General features: G+C 52.7%; 1 protein-coding gene and 1 pseudogene across 1 annotated transcript; both read right to left on the reverse strand.

Annotated features, from left to right (window-relative positions):
- Positions 1 to 6,753: 6,753 nt before the first annotated feature.
- LOC117978468 (putative uncharacterized protein FLJ46235) lies at positions 6,754 to 7,547 on the reverse strand (annotated as a pseudogene).
- Positions 7,548 to 8,115: 568 nt separating this feature from the next.
- LOC117978467 (putative uncharacterized protein FLJ46235) lies at positions 8,116 to 9,501 on the reverse strand. Its single transcript, XM_055117367.2, has one exon. The coding sequence runs from the start codon at positions 9,321 to 9,323 to the stop codon at positions 8,700 to 8,702; it is 624 nt and encodes a 207-aa protein (XP_054973342.1). The 5' UTR covers positions 9,324 to 9,501; the 3' UTR covers positions 8,116 to 8,699.
- Positions 9,502 to 16,468: the final 6,967 nt, after the last annotated feature.

The raw sequence follows: 16,468 nt of genomic DNA on the forward strand, positions 1-16,468 counted from the left end.
AATAACAATCTCAAAAACTCAGGAGTAAACACTCAGATATGGAATTTTTCTTTTCTTTCTTTTTTCCTTTTATAAGATGGAGTCTCATTCTGTTGCCCAGGCTGGAGTGCACTGGTGTGATCTCAGCTCACTGCAACCTCCATCTCCCAGTTCAAGTGATTCTCCTGCCTCAGCCTCTTGAGTAGCTGGGACTACAGGCATGCACCACCACTACAGGCGTGTGCCACCACACCTGGCTAATTTTTGTATTTTTAGTAGAGATGGGGTTTTGACATGTTGGCCAGGCTGGTCTAGAACTCCTGACCTCAGGTGATCCTCCCGCTTTGGCCTCCCAAGGACTTTTTTTTTTTTTTAATATAGAGACAAGTTCTCAGTACGTTGCCCAGGCTGGTCTCAAACTCCTGAGCTCAAGTGATCCTCCCACGTCAGCTTCCCAAAGTGCTGGGGCTGACTGGATGCAGTGGCTCATGCTTGTAAACTCAGCACTTTGGGAGGCCAAGGTGGGAGGATCGCTTGAGCCCAGGAGTTCAAGACCAGACTGGGTGATATAACACAATAGTAAACTTCAACAGGAGAGAGAATCTGTAAACTTGAATATAGATTTTCTGAAATTATCCAGTCAGAGGACAAAGAAAAAAAGAATAAAAAAGAGAAAAGAAGGTAGGGTGTGGTGGCTCAAGCCTGTAATCCCAACACTTTGGGAGGCCGAGGCAGGCAGATTAAGAGGTCAGGAGTTCAAGACCAGCCTGTCCAACATGACAAAGCCCCATCTCTACTAAAAATACAAAAATTAGCTGGGTGTGGTGGCACACACCTGTAGTCCCAGCTACTTGGGAGGCTCAGGCAGGAGAATCGCTTGAACCCAGGAGGCAGAGGTTGGAGTGCAATGTGAGCCGAGACCACACATTACACTCCAGCCTGGGTGACAGAGCATGACTCTGTCTCAAAAAAAAGAAAAAAAAGAAAAAAAAAGAGACAGAGAAAAGAAAGCCAACAAGACACCATTAGGCAAACCATTGTCAGGTTATGGGAGTTTGAGAAGGAAAGTAGAGAAAGGAGAAGAAAGCTTATTTAAAGAATGGCTGAAAACTTCCTAAATCATGGGAAAGATTTAGACATCTAAATCCATGAAGCTTAAAGATTCCTAAAGAGGTTCAAACCAAATAGATACTCACCAAGTCACAATATAATCAAATAGTCAAAAGTTAAAGAAACTTTGCAGGTCAGGACAGAATCGAATAATACATTCAAAGTGCTGAAAGAAAAAAACTGCCAGCAACTAATACTATGTCTGACAAAGCTGTCCTTCAGAAAGAAAAAAGAAATAACGTGCTTCCTCGACAAACAAAGCTGAGGGCATTCAGGACCACTAGGTCTACCTTAAAAAAAATGCTTAACGGAGTTTTTCAAGTAAAAATGAATGAAGTTGGGAGCGGTGGCTCATGCCTGTAATCCCATTTTGGGAGGCTGAGGTGGGTGGATCACCTGAGGTCGGGAGGTCAAGACCAGCCTGGCCAACATGGCAAAACCCCACCTCCAGTAAAAATACAAAAAATTAGCCAGGTATGAAGGCCACTGAGATCGTGCCACTGCACTCCAGCCTGGGTGACAAGAGTCAAACTACATTTCAAAAACAAAAAACAAAACAAACAAAAAAAACAAAACTTGAGGGCTGGCCTTCTGCTCCTCTCCAACCTCCCCTTCTCTGGGCCCAAGCCACCTTGGCTGAGGAGGGGGCGAGGTGTGAGCCCCTGCCAGGAACCCCCTGCACGGACCAAGTACTCGGCCCCCAGGCCTGCGTTCAGTGAGGCCTCCCGTGGCATCAGCATGTTCGTGTGGAGGAATGTGGAAGGTCACTCTGCGGCCGTGTTCCCCTGGTACTCCATCCCCTTCCTCACCCCTCCCTGCAGCCACACGAGGCCCAGCAACCTGCCAGTCACTCAGTGGCCTCCAACCAGAGAAAACAACCTGCCAAGTTGGCAGCTGTTGCTCATGAGCGTTCACCAGGTGGGACAGGGAGTGTTGACCCTGGGCGGCCCCCTGGAGCCACCTGCCCTGAAAGCCCAGGACCCGCAACCCCACACACTTTGGGGGTGGTGGAACCTGGTAAAAGCTCACCTCCCACCATGGAGGAGGAGCCCTGGGCCCCTCAGGGGAGTCCCTGCTGGACAGCGAGACAGAGAATGACCATGATGATGCTTTCCTCTCCATCATGTCTCCTGACACCCAGTTGCCTCTACTACTCAGATGATGTCAGGCCCAGTCCCTCAGTGCCCTGCGCAAGGAACAGGACTCATCTTCTGAGAAGGATGGACGCAGCCCCAACAAATGGGACAAGGACCACATCCGGTGGCCCATGAGTGGCGGTCATGATCTTCAGCAAGCGGCACCAGGCCCTGGCGGGGCACACCAGGGTCACCCCAACCAGGATAACCGGACCATCAGCCAGATGCTGAGCGAGCGGTGGTACACCCTGGGGCCCAATGAGATGCAGAAATATGACCTGGTCTTCCAGGTGAAGGTGGCCCACTTGCAAAAAGGACCGAAAGAAGTCCAGCTCAGAGGCCAAGCCCACAAGCCAGGGGCTAGCAGGAGTGTAACAAGGGCTCGTGGGAGCGGAGCATATCAGAGACGGGCACTGCCACTGCCACTGCCACTGCCACTGCCCCTGGGGTGTCCTCTGAACTCCTGTCAGTTGCAGCCCAAACACTCCAGAGCTCGGATACCAAGGAGCAGCTTCTGTGGGGCAGAACGGCTGCACACAGTCAGGGAACCTGGCTCAGCCTGGCCCAAGCCTTCTCCCACAGCGGGGTACACAGCCTGGACGGCAGGGAAATAGACCGTCAGGCACTACGGGAACTGACACAGGTGGTGTCTGGCACTGCATCATACTCTGGCCCAAAACCTTCTACTCAGTATGGAGCTCCAGGCCACTTTGCAGCCCCTGGTGAGGGAGGTGACCAGTGGGCAGCCCTGCTGCTGCCCACTTGAGATGCTCATTCCCAGCACATGGCCAGTGAGGACATAGTGAGTGACGAGGAGCACACGGTCATCCATGAGGAGGAGGGGGTGATGATGTCATTGCTGATGATGGCTTTAGCACCACTGACACCGATCTCAAGTTCAAGGAGTGGGTGACTGACTGAGAGTGGGGACAACTCTGGGGAGGAGCCAGAGGGCAACAAGGGCTTTGGTGAGAAGGTATTTGCACCTGTCATTCCTTCCTCCTTTACTCCTGCCGCCCTTGCTGGATCCTGAGCCCCCAGGGTCCCCCGATCCACCTGCAGCTTTTGGCAAAGTCTATGGTCCCACCCTGTCCTCCTCCTACACATACTCGGATGCTTCCTCCTCAACCTTGGCACCCACCTCCTTCTTACTGGGCCCAGGAGCCTTCAAAGCCCAGGAGTCTGGTCAAGGCAGCAGAGCGGGCCCCCTACGGCCCCTACCCCTGGGGATGGGGGCCCAGGGACGCCTTCCAAGGTGACCTGTTTCCTCCCAATGCATCCTGCCACCTTCTGGTGCAAGAGACCTGAAAGTTTGGGCGACCTGGAGCTACCAGGCTCCTCAGTCATCAGGGTCCCTCCCAACACTAAGGCTTTCCTAGGCAGGAGCTGAGCTGAGCCACCTGGGGGGCAGAGCCTGAAGAGAAACTGACTGGGCTTTCGGGGTCAGGGCAGAGGGAACCCCACAGACATGGATCCCACACTGAAGGACCCCACCACACCCAAATGCAAGATGAGAAGATGCTCCAGCTGCAGTCCAAAGCCCGACACCCCCAACTGTGCCATGTGTGATGGGGACAGCTTCCCCTTTGCCTGTACAGGTGGAGAAGCCGAGGACAGGCTCAGGGAACCGGAGACCGAGAAGGCGCTGTCCTCTTCACTGCACGTGCCCTGGACGAGTGCCGGCCCTGATCAAGCAGCTCTTCCAGGTCCACTGCTTCTTCCTGTCCACTAGGCCACAGCCGCTCTCCAGGCCCACTATGCACACATCTTCCCCTCCAAGGTTTGTTCTGCCCCTGCCCTGACTCCCAGCCCTGTGGGGGTCCTGATCGCACCTCACCTGGCTCAGACTCTTGACGCTGCTCTGGCTGCCCCACCACTGCCTCTGCCCGAGAGTCACGTGAGGCTGAGAGTAGGGGCAGGGGCAGCAGTGGTGCCAGTTGGGGGGCGGTCCAGTGGGAGGAGCCTCAGCCTCGCGGGCTGCTCCATGGGACTGATGACTGCATGATCTTCTGGGCACCTCACGGATCTTCAACTGCAGGTGAAACGGATGCTGGTGGTGGGTGCAGGGCCGCTGGGAGCTGCTGCATGGTTCCCAGAGGCTGGACTGGGGCAGGTGCCAACTGAAGCTGCTGGGGCAGCATGGGCAGGATGTTCTGCACACAAACCTTGGAGAAGATGATGTGTGCATAGCAGGTCCACTGCTGCTGCCCCTGCCCTGACTCCCAGCCCTGCCTGACCCCACCTCAACCTGCTCAGGCTCTGGCGCAACCCTGGCTGCCCTGCCACTGCCTCTGCCCCAGAGTTGGGGCCTTGACAGCCTGGTTGGAAGGGGACACCCCAGCCCTGCCTCAACACCTGGGGGGTCTCCATAACTACCACAGGCAGGTGGGCAACCCCAAAGATCCCAGGACTCACAGTACCCCCTGAGAACATGGACAGTATGTGGGGGTAGCAATGGAGGGCAGGATGGTTATCTTCTCCCAGGTAAAGCCATTTAATCCTTTCAGTTTGGGATGGAGTAAGGCCTGCCTCTTTTTTTTTTTTTTTTTTTGAGACCGAGTCTTGCTCTGTCGCCCACGCTGGAGTGCAGTGGTGCGATCTTGGCTCACTGCAACCTCTTCCCACCGGGTTCACGCCATTCTCCTGCCTCAGCCTTCCGGGTAGCTAGGATTACAGGTGCACGCTACCACGTCCAGCTAATTTTTGTATTTTTAGTACAGACGGGGCTTCATCATCTTGGCCAGGCTGATTTCGATCTCCTGACATCGTGATCTGCCTGCCTCCCCCTCCCAAAGTGCTGGGATTACAGTCGTGAGCCACCACGCCTGGCCAAGGCCTGCTCCTCTTATCTATACCCCCTACCCCTGCAGCTGTGCCGGGGGAAAGCTGGGCAGTTTCCCTCCTCCAAGCCCCTGTACATACCATGAATTGTGGGACCTTCAGAGCTTTTCACTTTTTGGAAAATAGCTCCTGCTGGGCTACAAGATGGAGTGTGAAGAGGGCCTTGGGCCACAGGGAGGCGCCTGTGGACTAGGGGGAGTTAATGCACCCCTTCCTTCCCCAGAGGGGCTGGACTCAGGTGAGTATGGGGGTGGGGGCTCCTGCACTTCGACACAGGCAGCGGGAGGGTTTTCTCCCCATTCCCTCTGCACTCCCAACTTGAGCTATACTTTTTAAGAAAGTGATTCACCCTGCCTTTGCCCCCTTCCCCAGAACAGAACACGTTGATCATGGGCGATATTTTTCATTGTGCCAAAAAGTTGCCATGACCGTCATTAAACCTGTTTAACACCAAATAATAAGGAAAATAAAATAAAAAATTCGGGCATGGTGCAGAAACTCACTCCAAATAAATTACCTACCAAAATATATAACGGTGGAAATATTCCAAAATTCAATATTTTGGGATTTATACACAAAAGATAAACAAATTAGAGGCCAAGAGGCTGCCGGAAGGGAAAAACGGGGCCTGGAAAGGCCGTTGTGAGGAATGAGCTGGGCCTAAAGAGGCCACTGGCAGGCAGTAGCTGGACCTGCCGAAGTAGCCGAAAGGCAGGAGCTTTGGACTGGGGAGGCCGCAGTGAGGTGAGAGCTAGCTGGGCGTGGAGAGTCCGCAGTGAGGCCGAGGCCAAGGCCGGGCCCGTGCAGGCCTTTGAGAGTCAGGAGGCCACGCCTGCAAAGGCCGACTGGAGATCAAGTTCTGCGCCTGAAGAGGCTGCCAAAAGTCAAAAGCGGGGCCTGGGAAGGCCGCCGAGAGCCATGAGCTGGGCTGGGCCGAAAGAGGCCACTGGGAGGCAGAAGGAGCTGGGCCTGGAGAGGCTGACTCGAGGAAGTTTTGCACCTGGAGAGGCCGCCGAGAGTACGGAGCTGGGCCGGGGGAGGCCGACTTGCTGCTCTTCCAGGCCCACTTCCAGGCCGACTTGAGGACAACTTGGGCCTGCAGAGGCCACCGGGAGGCCCAAGCTGGGCCTAGAGGAGCCCACCGACCGGAGGCCGTTTGGGGCCTGCAGATGCCATCGGAGGGCAGGAGCTGAGCCTGGAGAGGCCACCGTGAGGCCTGAGACGTTGTTGGGACCTGGAGTCGGCCCAGAGTCCGGCCTGGAGATGCAGCCGGGAGGAAGAGCTGGGCCCGGAGAGGACGCCGGGAGGCTGCAAGTGGGTCTGAGAGGCCAACTTGAGGAGGCCTGGCCTCCGCCTCCCGCATGGCCCAGCTGTTCCTCCTGGCTGCATCTCCCACCTCCCAGCAAACAAGCTCTTTTGGCTCAGCTCCCGCCTGCGTTTGTAGACCCCGAAGTTTCTGCAACCAAGCTCTTCAGACCCACATCCCTTCTCCCAGTGACTGAACAGTCCCAGCTCCGGCGGGAGAAGGGCGTCTGCAGACCCCAGCTGTTGCCTCCCAGGGGAGTCTCCAGGCCCAGCTCTCGCCCCATCGCGACCTCCCGGGCCCAAGTCCCTGCCTACCTCCCAGCAGCCCGCGTGCGACCCTGCCCCTCCCTCACGGTGGCCTGTTGAGGCAGGGGCTCAGGCTGACCTCTGTCCGCGTGGGAGGGGCCGGTGTGAGGCAAGGGCTCAGGCTGACCTCTCCCAGCGTGGGAGGGGCCGGTGTGAGGCAAGGGCTCCCGCGGACCTGTCAGCGTGGGAGGGGCCGGTGTGAGGCAAGGGGCTCACGCTGTCCTCTCTCAGCGTGGGAGGGGCCGGTGTGAGGCAAGGGCTCACACTGACCTCTCTCAGCGTGGGAGGAGCCAGTGTGAGGCAGGGGCTCACGCCTCTGGGCAGGGTGCCAGAGGCATGAGTTGGGCATCAATAGGCCACCGTGAGGGAGGAGCTGGGCCGCACGTGGGCTGCTGGGAGGCAGGCAGGGACTTGGCCCCAGGAGGCCACCGTGGAGGCAAGAGCTGGGCCTGGAGAGGCCCCTGGGAGGCAAGGGCGGGGCCTGCAGAGGCTGTTCTCCAACCAGTGCTAGGCCCGTACAGGCCACCAGGTGGCAGGAAGTGGGCCCTCAGAGCTTGGCTGGAGAAAGTTCGGGGCCTACAAAGGCAGTTGGGAGCTGGGCAGGAGTTGAGCCAAAAGAGCTTGCTTACTTGCTGGGAGGCAGGGCCGGGAGAGGCCGACTTCAGGACATCTTGGGCCTGTGGCGGTCGCCGGGAGGCCTGAGCTTGGCGTGGAGGAGCCCACCGACCGGAGAACATTTGGGGCCTGGAGATGCCATCGGAGGGCAGGAGCTCATCCTGGAGAGGCCACCGTGAGGCCTGACCTGGGCCTGGGGAGCTTGGCTTGAGGAAGCTGTGGGCTGACCAAGGCCGCCAGGAGATGGATAGGCACTGAGTCCAAAGAGGTTGTTGAGAGGCAGGAGTCGGGCCTGGAGACGCAACCAGGAAGAAGAGCTGGGCCCGGAGAGGACGCCCGGAGGGTGCAAGTGGGTCTGGAGAGGCTGACTTGAGGAGGTTCTGGGCCCGGAGAGGCTGCCGGAAGGGAAAAACTGGGCCTGGAAAGGCCGTTGTGAGGAATGAGCCCCATGGGCCTGAAGAGGCCACTGGCAGGCGGGAGCTGGGCCTGCCGAAGCAGCCGAGAGGCAGGAGCTTTGGACTCGGGAGGCCACAGTGAGGCGACAGCTAGCTTGGTGTGGAGAGTCCGCTGTGAGGCAGAGGCTGGGCCTGTGCAGGCCTTCGGGAGGCAGGAGGCTGGGCCTTGTCGAGGCCTGCAGAGGCCACCGAAAGTCAAAAGCGGGGCTTGGGAAGGCCGCCGGGAGGCATGAGCTGGGCTGGGCCGAAAGAGGCCACTGGGAGGCAGGAGGAGCCGGGCCTGGAGAGGCTGCCGAAAGGCAGGAGCTTCGCCTGAGGATGCCACAGTGAGACACCATCTGGGTCTGGAGGGTCCACTGTGAGGCAGAGGCTGGCCTGTAGAGTCCGACAGTAGACACAAGTTGGGCAAAAGGCTGATTTGAGGAAGTTTTGGGCTTCAAGAGTCAGCCACGAGGCAGGCACTAGGCCTGGAAATGGCCCGACAGTCATGAGTTGGGCCTAAATGGGCCACTGTGAGGGAGGAGCTGTGCCTGTTGAGGCTGCTGGCAGGCAGGCAGAAATTTGGCCTGGGGCAGCTGCCATGAGGCAAGAGTTGGGCCTGGAAAAAGCCCCTGGGAGGCAAGAGCAGGGCCTGCAGAGGCTGTTCTCAAGTCAAAGCTGGGCCTGTTCAGGCCACCGGGAAGCAGAAGGTGGGCCTGGAGAATTTGACTTGAGGAAGTTTTGGGCCTACATTGGCCGCCATGAGCTGGACAGGAACTGGGCCAAAAAAGGCTGTTGTGAGGCAGCAGTTGTGCCTGTAGACCCAGCCAAGAGAAAGAGGTGGGCCTGGAGAAGCCCCCATGAGGCAGAGGTTGAGCCTGTAGACGCTAAAAGGAGGCAGGAGGTGGGCCTGGAGAGGTCAACTTGAGGAGATTTTGGGCCTTCATAGGCCACCAGGAGGCAGCAGTTGGGACTAGAGAGTCTGACTTGAGTAAGTTTTGGGCCCGGAGATGATGTCCTGGGACAGGAATTGGGCCTGGAGAGGCCACCGTGAGGCATAAGCTGGATGTGGAGAGGCCAGTGTGAGGCAAGACCTGGGCCTGTCTAGGCTGCTGGGAGACAGGCAGGAATCTGGCCAGGGAAGGTTGCCATGAGACAAAAGTTGGGCCTGGAAAGGCCCTTGTGAAGCATGAGCTTGGCCTAAAGAGGCCACTGGGTGGCAGGAGCTGGGTGTGTAGAAGCTGCTAAAAGGTTGGGAGCTTGGCTTGGGGGGTCCACAGTGAGGTAGATGCTGGGCGTGAAGAATCTGCTGTGAGGCAGATGTTGGGAATGTAGAGGCCGACGGGAGGTAGAGGCTGGGCCTGGAGGGGACACCAAGATGCAGGAGCTGGGCCTGGAGAGGCTGCAAAGAAGCATGAGCTGGGCCTGGTGAGGTCGACTTGAGAAAGTTCAGGGCCTGGAGAGAAGGCTGGGAGGCAGGAGCTGGGTCTAAAGAGGCCATTGTAACGATGGAGCTGTGCCTGTGGAGGCTGTTGTGAGGCAGTAGCCTCATCTGCGGAGACTGCCGTGAGGTAGGGTATGGGCCTAAATAGGCCATGGTGAGTCATGAGCTTGGTCTGTAGAGGCTGACTGGAGAAAGTTCTGGGCCTGGAGAGGCTGCCGGGAGGTAGGAGCTGGGCCAAAAGATGTAAGCACATTTGCATTTATTAGGCACTTTATTTCCATTATTACACTGTAATATATAATAAAATAATTATAGAACTCACCATAATGTAGAATCAGTAGGCGTGTTAAGCTTGTTTTCCTGCAACTGGATGTTCCCACCTGAGCGTGATGGGAGAAAGTGACAGATCAATAGGTATTAGATTCTCATAAGGACAGTGCAACCTAGATCCCTCACATGCACGGTTCACAACAGGGTGCATTCTCCTATGAGAATCTAATGCTGCTGCTCATCTGAGAAGGTGGAGCTCAGGCGGGAATGTGAGCAAAGGGGAGTGGCTGTAAATACAGATGAAGCTTCCCTCACTCCCTCACTCGACACCGCTCACCTCCTGCTGTGTGGCTCCTTGCGGCTCCATGGCTCAGGGGTTGGGGACCCCTGCTCAAGTGCATCCAAAGCGACCCTTCCCAAACCAGTCTTCACAGTGGTCAAGGGCAGCAACCACTTAGCTCCCAAGGCATGTGCCTCAGCTGGCATTTCGTCACAATCAACAGTAAGTGGCAGCTTGAGTCACTGTGAGGTCACCTACTGGAAATCACCAGCATCCCATTTCCCACTGGCAAAGAGCTCAGCAGTGCCCCCTGGGAAACCAAACCTATGCCCAAATCCCATCTGTGTGGGTTTATCTCCTGGGACCCTTCCTAACATATTAGTCAGAGTCCAATCAGGAAGCATAAACCACTCAAAAGTTTAAACTGGTAAAATTTAATACAGAGAATTATTCATTATAGCAGGTGAACAGCATAATGAGAGATTGGCTAGCACAAAGTAAAGAGAACTCTAGAGAATATGGGACTAGCCCAGGCCAGGCATGGTGGCTCATGCCTGAAATTCCAGCAATTTGAGAAGCTAATGCAGGAGGATTGCTTAAGGCCAGGAGCTAGAGACCGGTCTGGACAACACAGTGAGACCCTGTCTCTATCCAAAAGAAGAAAAAAGTTAGCTGGGAGTGGTGGTGCACACTTGTAGTCCCAGCTACTCGGAATACAGAAGTTTGTGCCTGGGAGATCAAGGCTGCAGTGAGGCATGATTATGCCACTACAGTCCAGCCTGGTGACAGAGCAAGACCCTGTCTCAAAGAACAAAACAACAACAACCGTTTACAGACAGAAAAGAAATAGAGCTAATAAGCTGAGGAAAGATGTTGAAATGTGACAAGTAAAGTAATATGAGGTCTTTTGTCTATGTAAAATAATCAAACAAAAAATGACTTACTAAATTATAATACCCTGTGCTGGCAAAGGTGCAGTGAAATGGGCACTTTCTTATACTATGAGGGGTGTTTAAATTGTGTATAAGCCTTCCAGGGTAAAGCCTGTCAATTTTTTAAAATACTGGAGACAGGGTCTCACCATACTTCCATACTGCCTCCTCCAACTCTTGGCCTCAAGCAATCCTCTTCTCTTAGCCTCCCAAAGTGCTAAGATTATAGCTGGGAGGCACCCAAAACCCTGTCGATTTACATCAAGGGTAATGAGAATGTCCATTCACCATGACTCACAGTAATCTTACGTCTGGGGAGACAATTCAATCTAAACAAAAGGTCATCTGTACACACACAGTAAAAATCTGGGAGTAACTGAAGACAGAGTTGGTAAGTGAAATAAGAAACAGTTATAAGAAATTAAACGATGGTATCCATAGGCACCTGGTATAAAAGGTCAGTTGATGTTAGCTGCTACTTTTTTGTTGTTTTGAGACAGGGTCTCACTCTGTCACCCAGGCTGGAGTGCAGAGGCCTGATCATGACTCACTGCAGTCTCAGCCTCCCTGGGCTCAAGTGATCCTCCCACCTCAGCCTCCCAAGTTGCTGGGACTACAGGAACATGCCACCACACTAGGCTAATTCATGTGTTTTTCTGTAGGGGTGGTGACTCCCCCTTTGTTTCCAAGGCCTATCGCAAACTCTTGGCCTCAAGCCATCCTCCTGCCTCAGCCTCCCAAAGTGTTGCGATTACCAGTGTGAGCCACCACACCTGGCCAGCTGCTACTTTTATCAATATTATTAGTATTCCACTCAATTAAAAATTATTATTTTCAAGGCTATGCAACAGTATGTATCCTACAGCGTAATTGTAAAAACATATACAGTCGTTGTCCCTCAGTATACAGAATTAGTTCCAGCCCCCCATCTCTGCATATACCAAAATCCATGCTTACTCACGTTTCGCTGTCACCCCTCTGGAATCCACGTATACGAAAAATCCAAATATTAGTTGGGCATAGTGGCAAGCACCTGTAGTCTCAGCCACGTGGGAGGTTGAGGTGGGAGGATCGCTTCAGCCTGGAAGGTTGAGGCTGCAGTCAGCTGCGATAGCGCTACTACACTCCAGCCTTGGACAACAGAGGGAGACCCTGTCTCAGAAAAAAAAAACAAAATAAAACAGGTTAGAAATTGTAATCTAACCCTAACCCTAACCCTAAACCCTTAACCCTAACCCTAACCCTACACTAACCCTAAACCCAATCCTAACCCCTAACACTAACCCCTAACTCATAACCCCTACCCTAACCCCTAACCCCTAACCCCTAACCCAAACCCCAAACCCTAACCCTAACCCCAAACCCCAACCCCAAACAGAACCCGAACCCTACCCCTAACCCCTAACCCTAACCCTAACCCCTAACCCTAACCCCTAAACCCTAACCCTAACCCCTAACCCCTAACCCTGACCCTAACCCCTAAACCCTAACCCAAACCCCTAACCCCTAACCCGAACCCTAACCCCCAATCCTAACCCTTACCCTTACCCTAACCCTACCCAAAACCTAACCCAAACCCCAACCCCAAACCACCAACCTCAAACCCCTAACCCTAACCCCAACACCAACCCCAACCGTAATCGCAAACCTCAACCCCAACCCCAACCTGAACCCCAAAACCAAATCCTAACGCTAATCCTAACAATTAACCCTAATCCTACCCCATAACCCTAACCCTAACCCTAACCCCTAACCCTAACCCAACCCTAACCCTAACCCTAACCCATAACCCTAACCCTAACCGCTAAACCCTAACCCAAACCCCTAACCCAAACCCAAACCCCCAATCCTAACCTTTACCCTTACCCTAACCATACCAAAATCTAACCCCAACCCCAACCCCAAACCCCCAACCTCAAACCCCTAACCCTAACCCCAACAGCAACCCCAACCGTAATCGCAAACCCCAACACCAACCCCAACCTGAACCCCTAAACCAAACCCTAACCTTAACCCTAAACATTAACCCTAACCCTAACCGTTAACCCTAACCCTAACACTAACCCCTAACCCCTAACCCTAACCCTAACCCAACCCTAACACTAACCCTAAAACCCTAACCCTAACAATAACCCTAACCCTAACCCTGACACTTATCCCAACCCCAACCCCGACCCTAACCCTGACCCTAACCCTAGACCCTAACCCTGACCCTGACCCTGACCTAACCCTGACCCTGACCCTAACCTAACCCTGACACTGACCCTGACCCTAACCCTAACCCAACCCTAACCCTAACCCCTAACCCCTAACCCTGACCCTGAACCTGACGCTACCACTAACCCTGACCCTACCACTACCCCTGACCCTAACCCTAACCCTAACCCTGACCCTAACACTAACCCTAACCCTAACCCTACCCTAACACTAACCCTAACCCCGAACCCGAACCCGAACCCTGACCCTACCATGACCCTGACCCTGACCCGGACCCGAACCCTCACCCTAACCCCTAACCCTAACCCCTAACCCGAACCCGAACCCGAACCCTGACCATACCCTGACCCTCACCCTAACCCTGACCCTGACCCTGACCCTTACCCTAACCCTACCCAAAACCTAACCCAAACCCCAACCCCAAACCACCAACCTCAAACCCCTAACCCTAACCCCAACATCAACCCCAACCGTAATCGCAAACCTCAACCCCAACCCCAACCTGAACCCCAAAACCAAACCCTAACGCTAACCCTAACAATTAACCCTAACCCTACCCCTTAACCATAACCCTAACCCTAACCCCTAACCCTAACCCTAACCCAACCCTAACCCTAACCCTAACCCATAACCCTAACCCTAACCGCTAAACCCTAACCCAAACCCCTAACCCTAACCCAAACCCCCAATCCTAACCTTTACCCTTACCCTAACTGTACCCAAAACCTAACCCCAACCCCAACCCCAAACCCCCAACCTCAAACCCCTAACCCTAACCCCAACAGCAACCCCAACCGTAATCGCAAACCCGAACACCAACCCCAACCTGAACCCCTAAACCAAACCCTAACCTTAACCCTAAACATTAACCCTAACCCTAACCGTTAACCCTAACCCTAACACTAACCCCTAACCCCTAACCCTAACCCTAACCCAACCCTAACCCTAACCCTAAAACCCTAACCCTAACAATAACCCTAACCCTAACCCTGACTCTTATCCCAACCCCAACCCCGACCCTAACCCTGACCCTAACCCTAGACCCTAACCCTGACCCTGACCCTGACCTAACCCTGACCCTGACCCTAACCTAACCCTGACCCTGACCCTGACCCTAACCCTAACCCAACCCTAACCCTAACCCCTAACGCCTAACCCTGACCCTGACCCTGACCCTACCCCTAACCCTGACCCTACCTCTACCCCTGACCCTAACCCTAACCCTAACCCTACCCTAACCCTAACCCTAACCCCTAACCCGAACCCAAACCCGAACCCTGACCCTACCCTGACCCTGACCCTGACCCGGACCCGAACCCTCACCCTAACCCCTAACCCTAACCCCTAACCCGAACCCGAACCCTGACCCTACCCTGACCCTGACCCTGACCCTAACCCTAACCCTCACCCTAACCTAACCCTGACCCTAACCCTCACCCTCACCCTAACCTAACCCTAACCCTGACCCTGACCCTAACTCTGACCCTGACCCTGACCCTAACCCTGACCCTAACCCTGACCCTGACCCTAACCCTAACCCGATTGCCTTGGTTTTCTTCTAGGGTTTTTATGGTTTTGGGTTTTACATTTAAGTCTTTAACCCATCTTGACATAATTTTTGCATTAGGTGTGAGAAAGAGGTCTAGTTTCTGTTTTCTGCATATGGCTAGCCAGTTTTCCCAGCACCACTTATTAAATAGGGAATCCTTTCCCCATTGCTTGTTTTTGTCAGGTTTGTCAAAGATCAGATGGTTGTAGATGTGTGGTATTATTCCTGAGGCCTCTGTTCTGTTCCATTGTTCTATATTTCTGTTTTGGTACCAGTACCATGCTGTTTTGGTTACTGTAGCCTTGTAGTATAGTTTGAAGTAGTGTGATGCCTCCAGCTTTGTTCTTTTGGCCTCGGGTAGTCTTGGCTATACGGGCTCTTATTTTGGTTCTATATGAAATTTAAAGTAGTTTTTTCTAATTCTTTGAAGACAGTCACTGGAAGTTTGATGGGAATAGCATTTAATCTATAAATTAGTTTGCGCAGTATGGCCATTTTCAATATATTGATTCTTCCTATCCATGAGTATGAAATGGTTTTCCATTGTTTTGTGTCCTCTCTTATTTCCTTGAACAGTGGTTTGTAGCTCTCCTTGAAGAGGTCCTTCACATCCCTTGTAAGTTGTATTCCTAGGTATTTTATTCTCTTTGTAGCAGTTGTGAATGGGAGTTCATTCATGACTTGGCTCTCTGTCTATTGTTGGTGTATATGAATGCTTGTGATTTTTGCACATTGATTTTGTATCCTGAGACTTTGCTGAAGTTGCTTATCAGCTTAAGGAGTTTTTGGGCTGAGACGATGGGGTTTTCTAAATATACAATCATGTCATCTGCAAACAGAGATAATTTGACTTCCTCTCTTCCTCTTTGAATATGCTTTATTTCTTTCTCTGATTGCCCTTGCCAGAACTTCCAGTACTATGTTAAATAGGAGTGGTGAGAGAAGGCATCCTCGTCTTGTGCCAGTTTTCAAAGGGAATGCTTCCAGCTTTGGTCCAAATTCAGTATGATATTGGCTGTGGATTTGTCATAAATAGCTCTTATTATTTTGAGATACGTTCCATCAATACCTAGTTTATGGAGAGTTTTTAGCATGAAGGGATGTTGAATAATGTTGAGTAACTGAACACCAACATGGCTTCATCTCCAACAGTGAAATTGCTCATATGAAGGTCACCAGTAAGCTCAAAAGGTCCCATCTGCCTTCATTATCTGACCTCTCGGCAACTTTTAAAGTATCAGATCATGCTCTATGATCAAGACATTTTCTTTTCTCACTTCTTGATGACACCACATAAAACTAGTTTTCCTTCTTCTTCACAAACAAACTTTGGGTTTCTTTTTTTGTTTGAGAGAGGGTCTCACCCTGTCACCCAGGAAATACATCCAAAATGATAGACTTGAATAGGAATAGTAATTAAAAGTCCAAGACTTCAGATCTGTCGGTAGACTCAAGCCTGGCATAGGTCACTTGCTAGCTGGGAGTCTAGGCAAGATATTTTATTTTTCTAATTCTGTTTCCCCATGAGCAAAATGTGGGCACTAGAGTTATCAGTTGGTAAGGAGTTCGACATCTCTGTAACTCTTAATATAAAATATTGGACTGATGATATCGTTTGGCTCTGTTTCCCCACCCAAATCTCATATAGAATTCTAATCCCCACCCTAACCCTAACAGTCATAACCCTATGCTATCCCTAACCTAACTGAAAATGATGAGCCTAACAGTTGAGTGAATAAATGATGATTGATCCTAAAGGAATTAAGTAAATAATTCATTAGAGAATTATTAAAGAATTAAGAATTAATATTCCACAAATACTCACTGTGTCTCAATGGTGCTCCTTGATGCTCCTAGGCTTTGGTTAACCACCCCCGCTTAACCTTTGCAACCACCCTATGGCAGGTCCTAGCACCATCCCCATTTTACAGGTGAGAGGTTTGAGAACATGCCTAGGGTCACACACCTGGGCAGTATCAGGCCTAAATATGAGCAGGCACAGGTGGTGTCAGGAGAGACGCTGATGTGATAACAGTATAAGGAAAAGAAG

The sequence above is a fragment of the Pan paniscus genome, chromosome 11 (assembly GCF_029289425.2).
Source record: "Pan paniscus chromosome 11, NHGRI_mPanPan1-v2.0_pri, whole genome shotgun sequence".
NCBI classification, from domain to species: Eukaryota; Metazoa; Chordata; class Mammalia; order Primates; family Hominidae; genus Pan; species Pan paniscus.

Bases quoted from the DNA above. Each gene is read 5' to 3' on its own strand.
- LOC117978467 (XM_055117367.2), bottom strand. From the start codon at position 9,323: ATGGCCTATTTAGGCCCATACCCTACCTCACGGCAGTCTCCGCAGATG.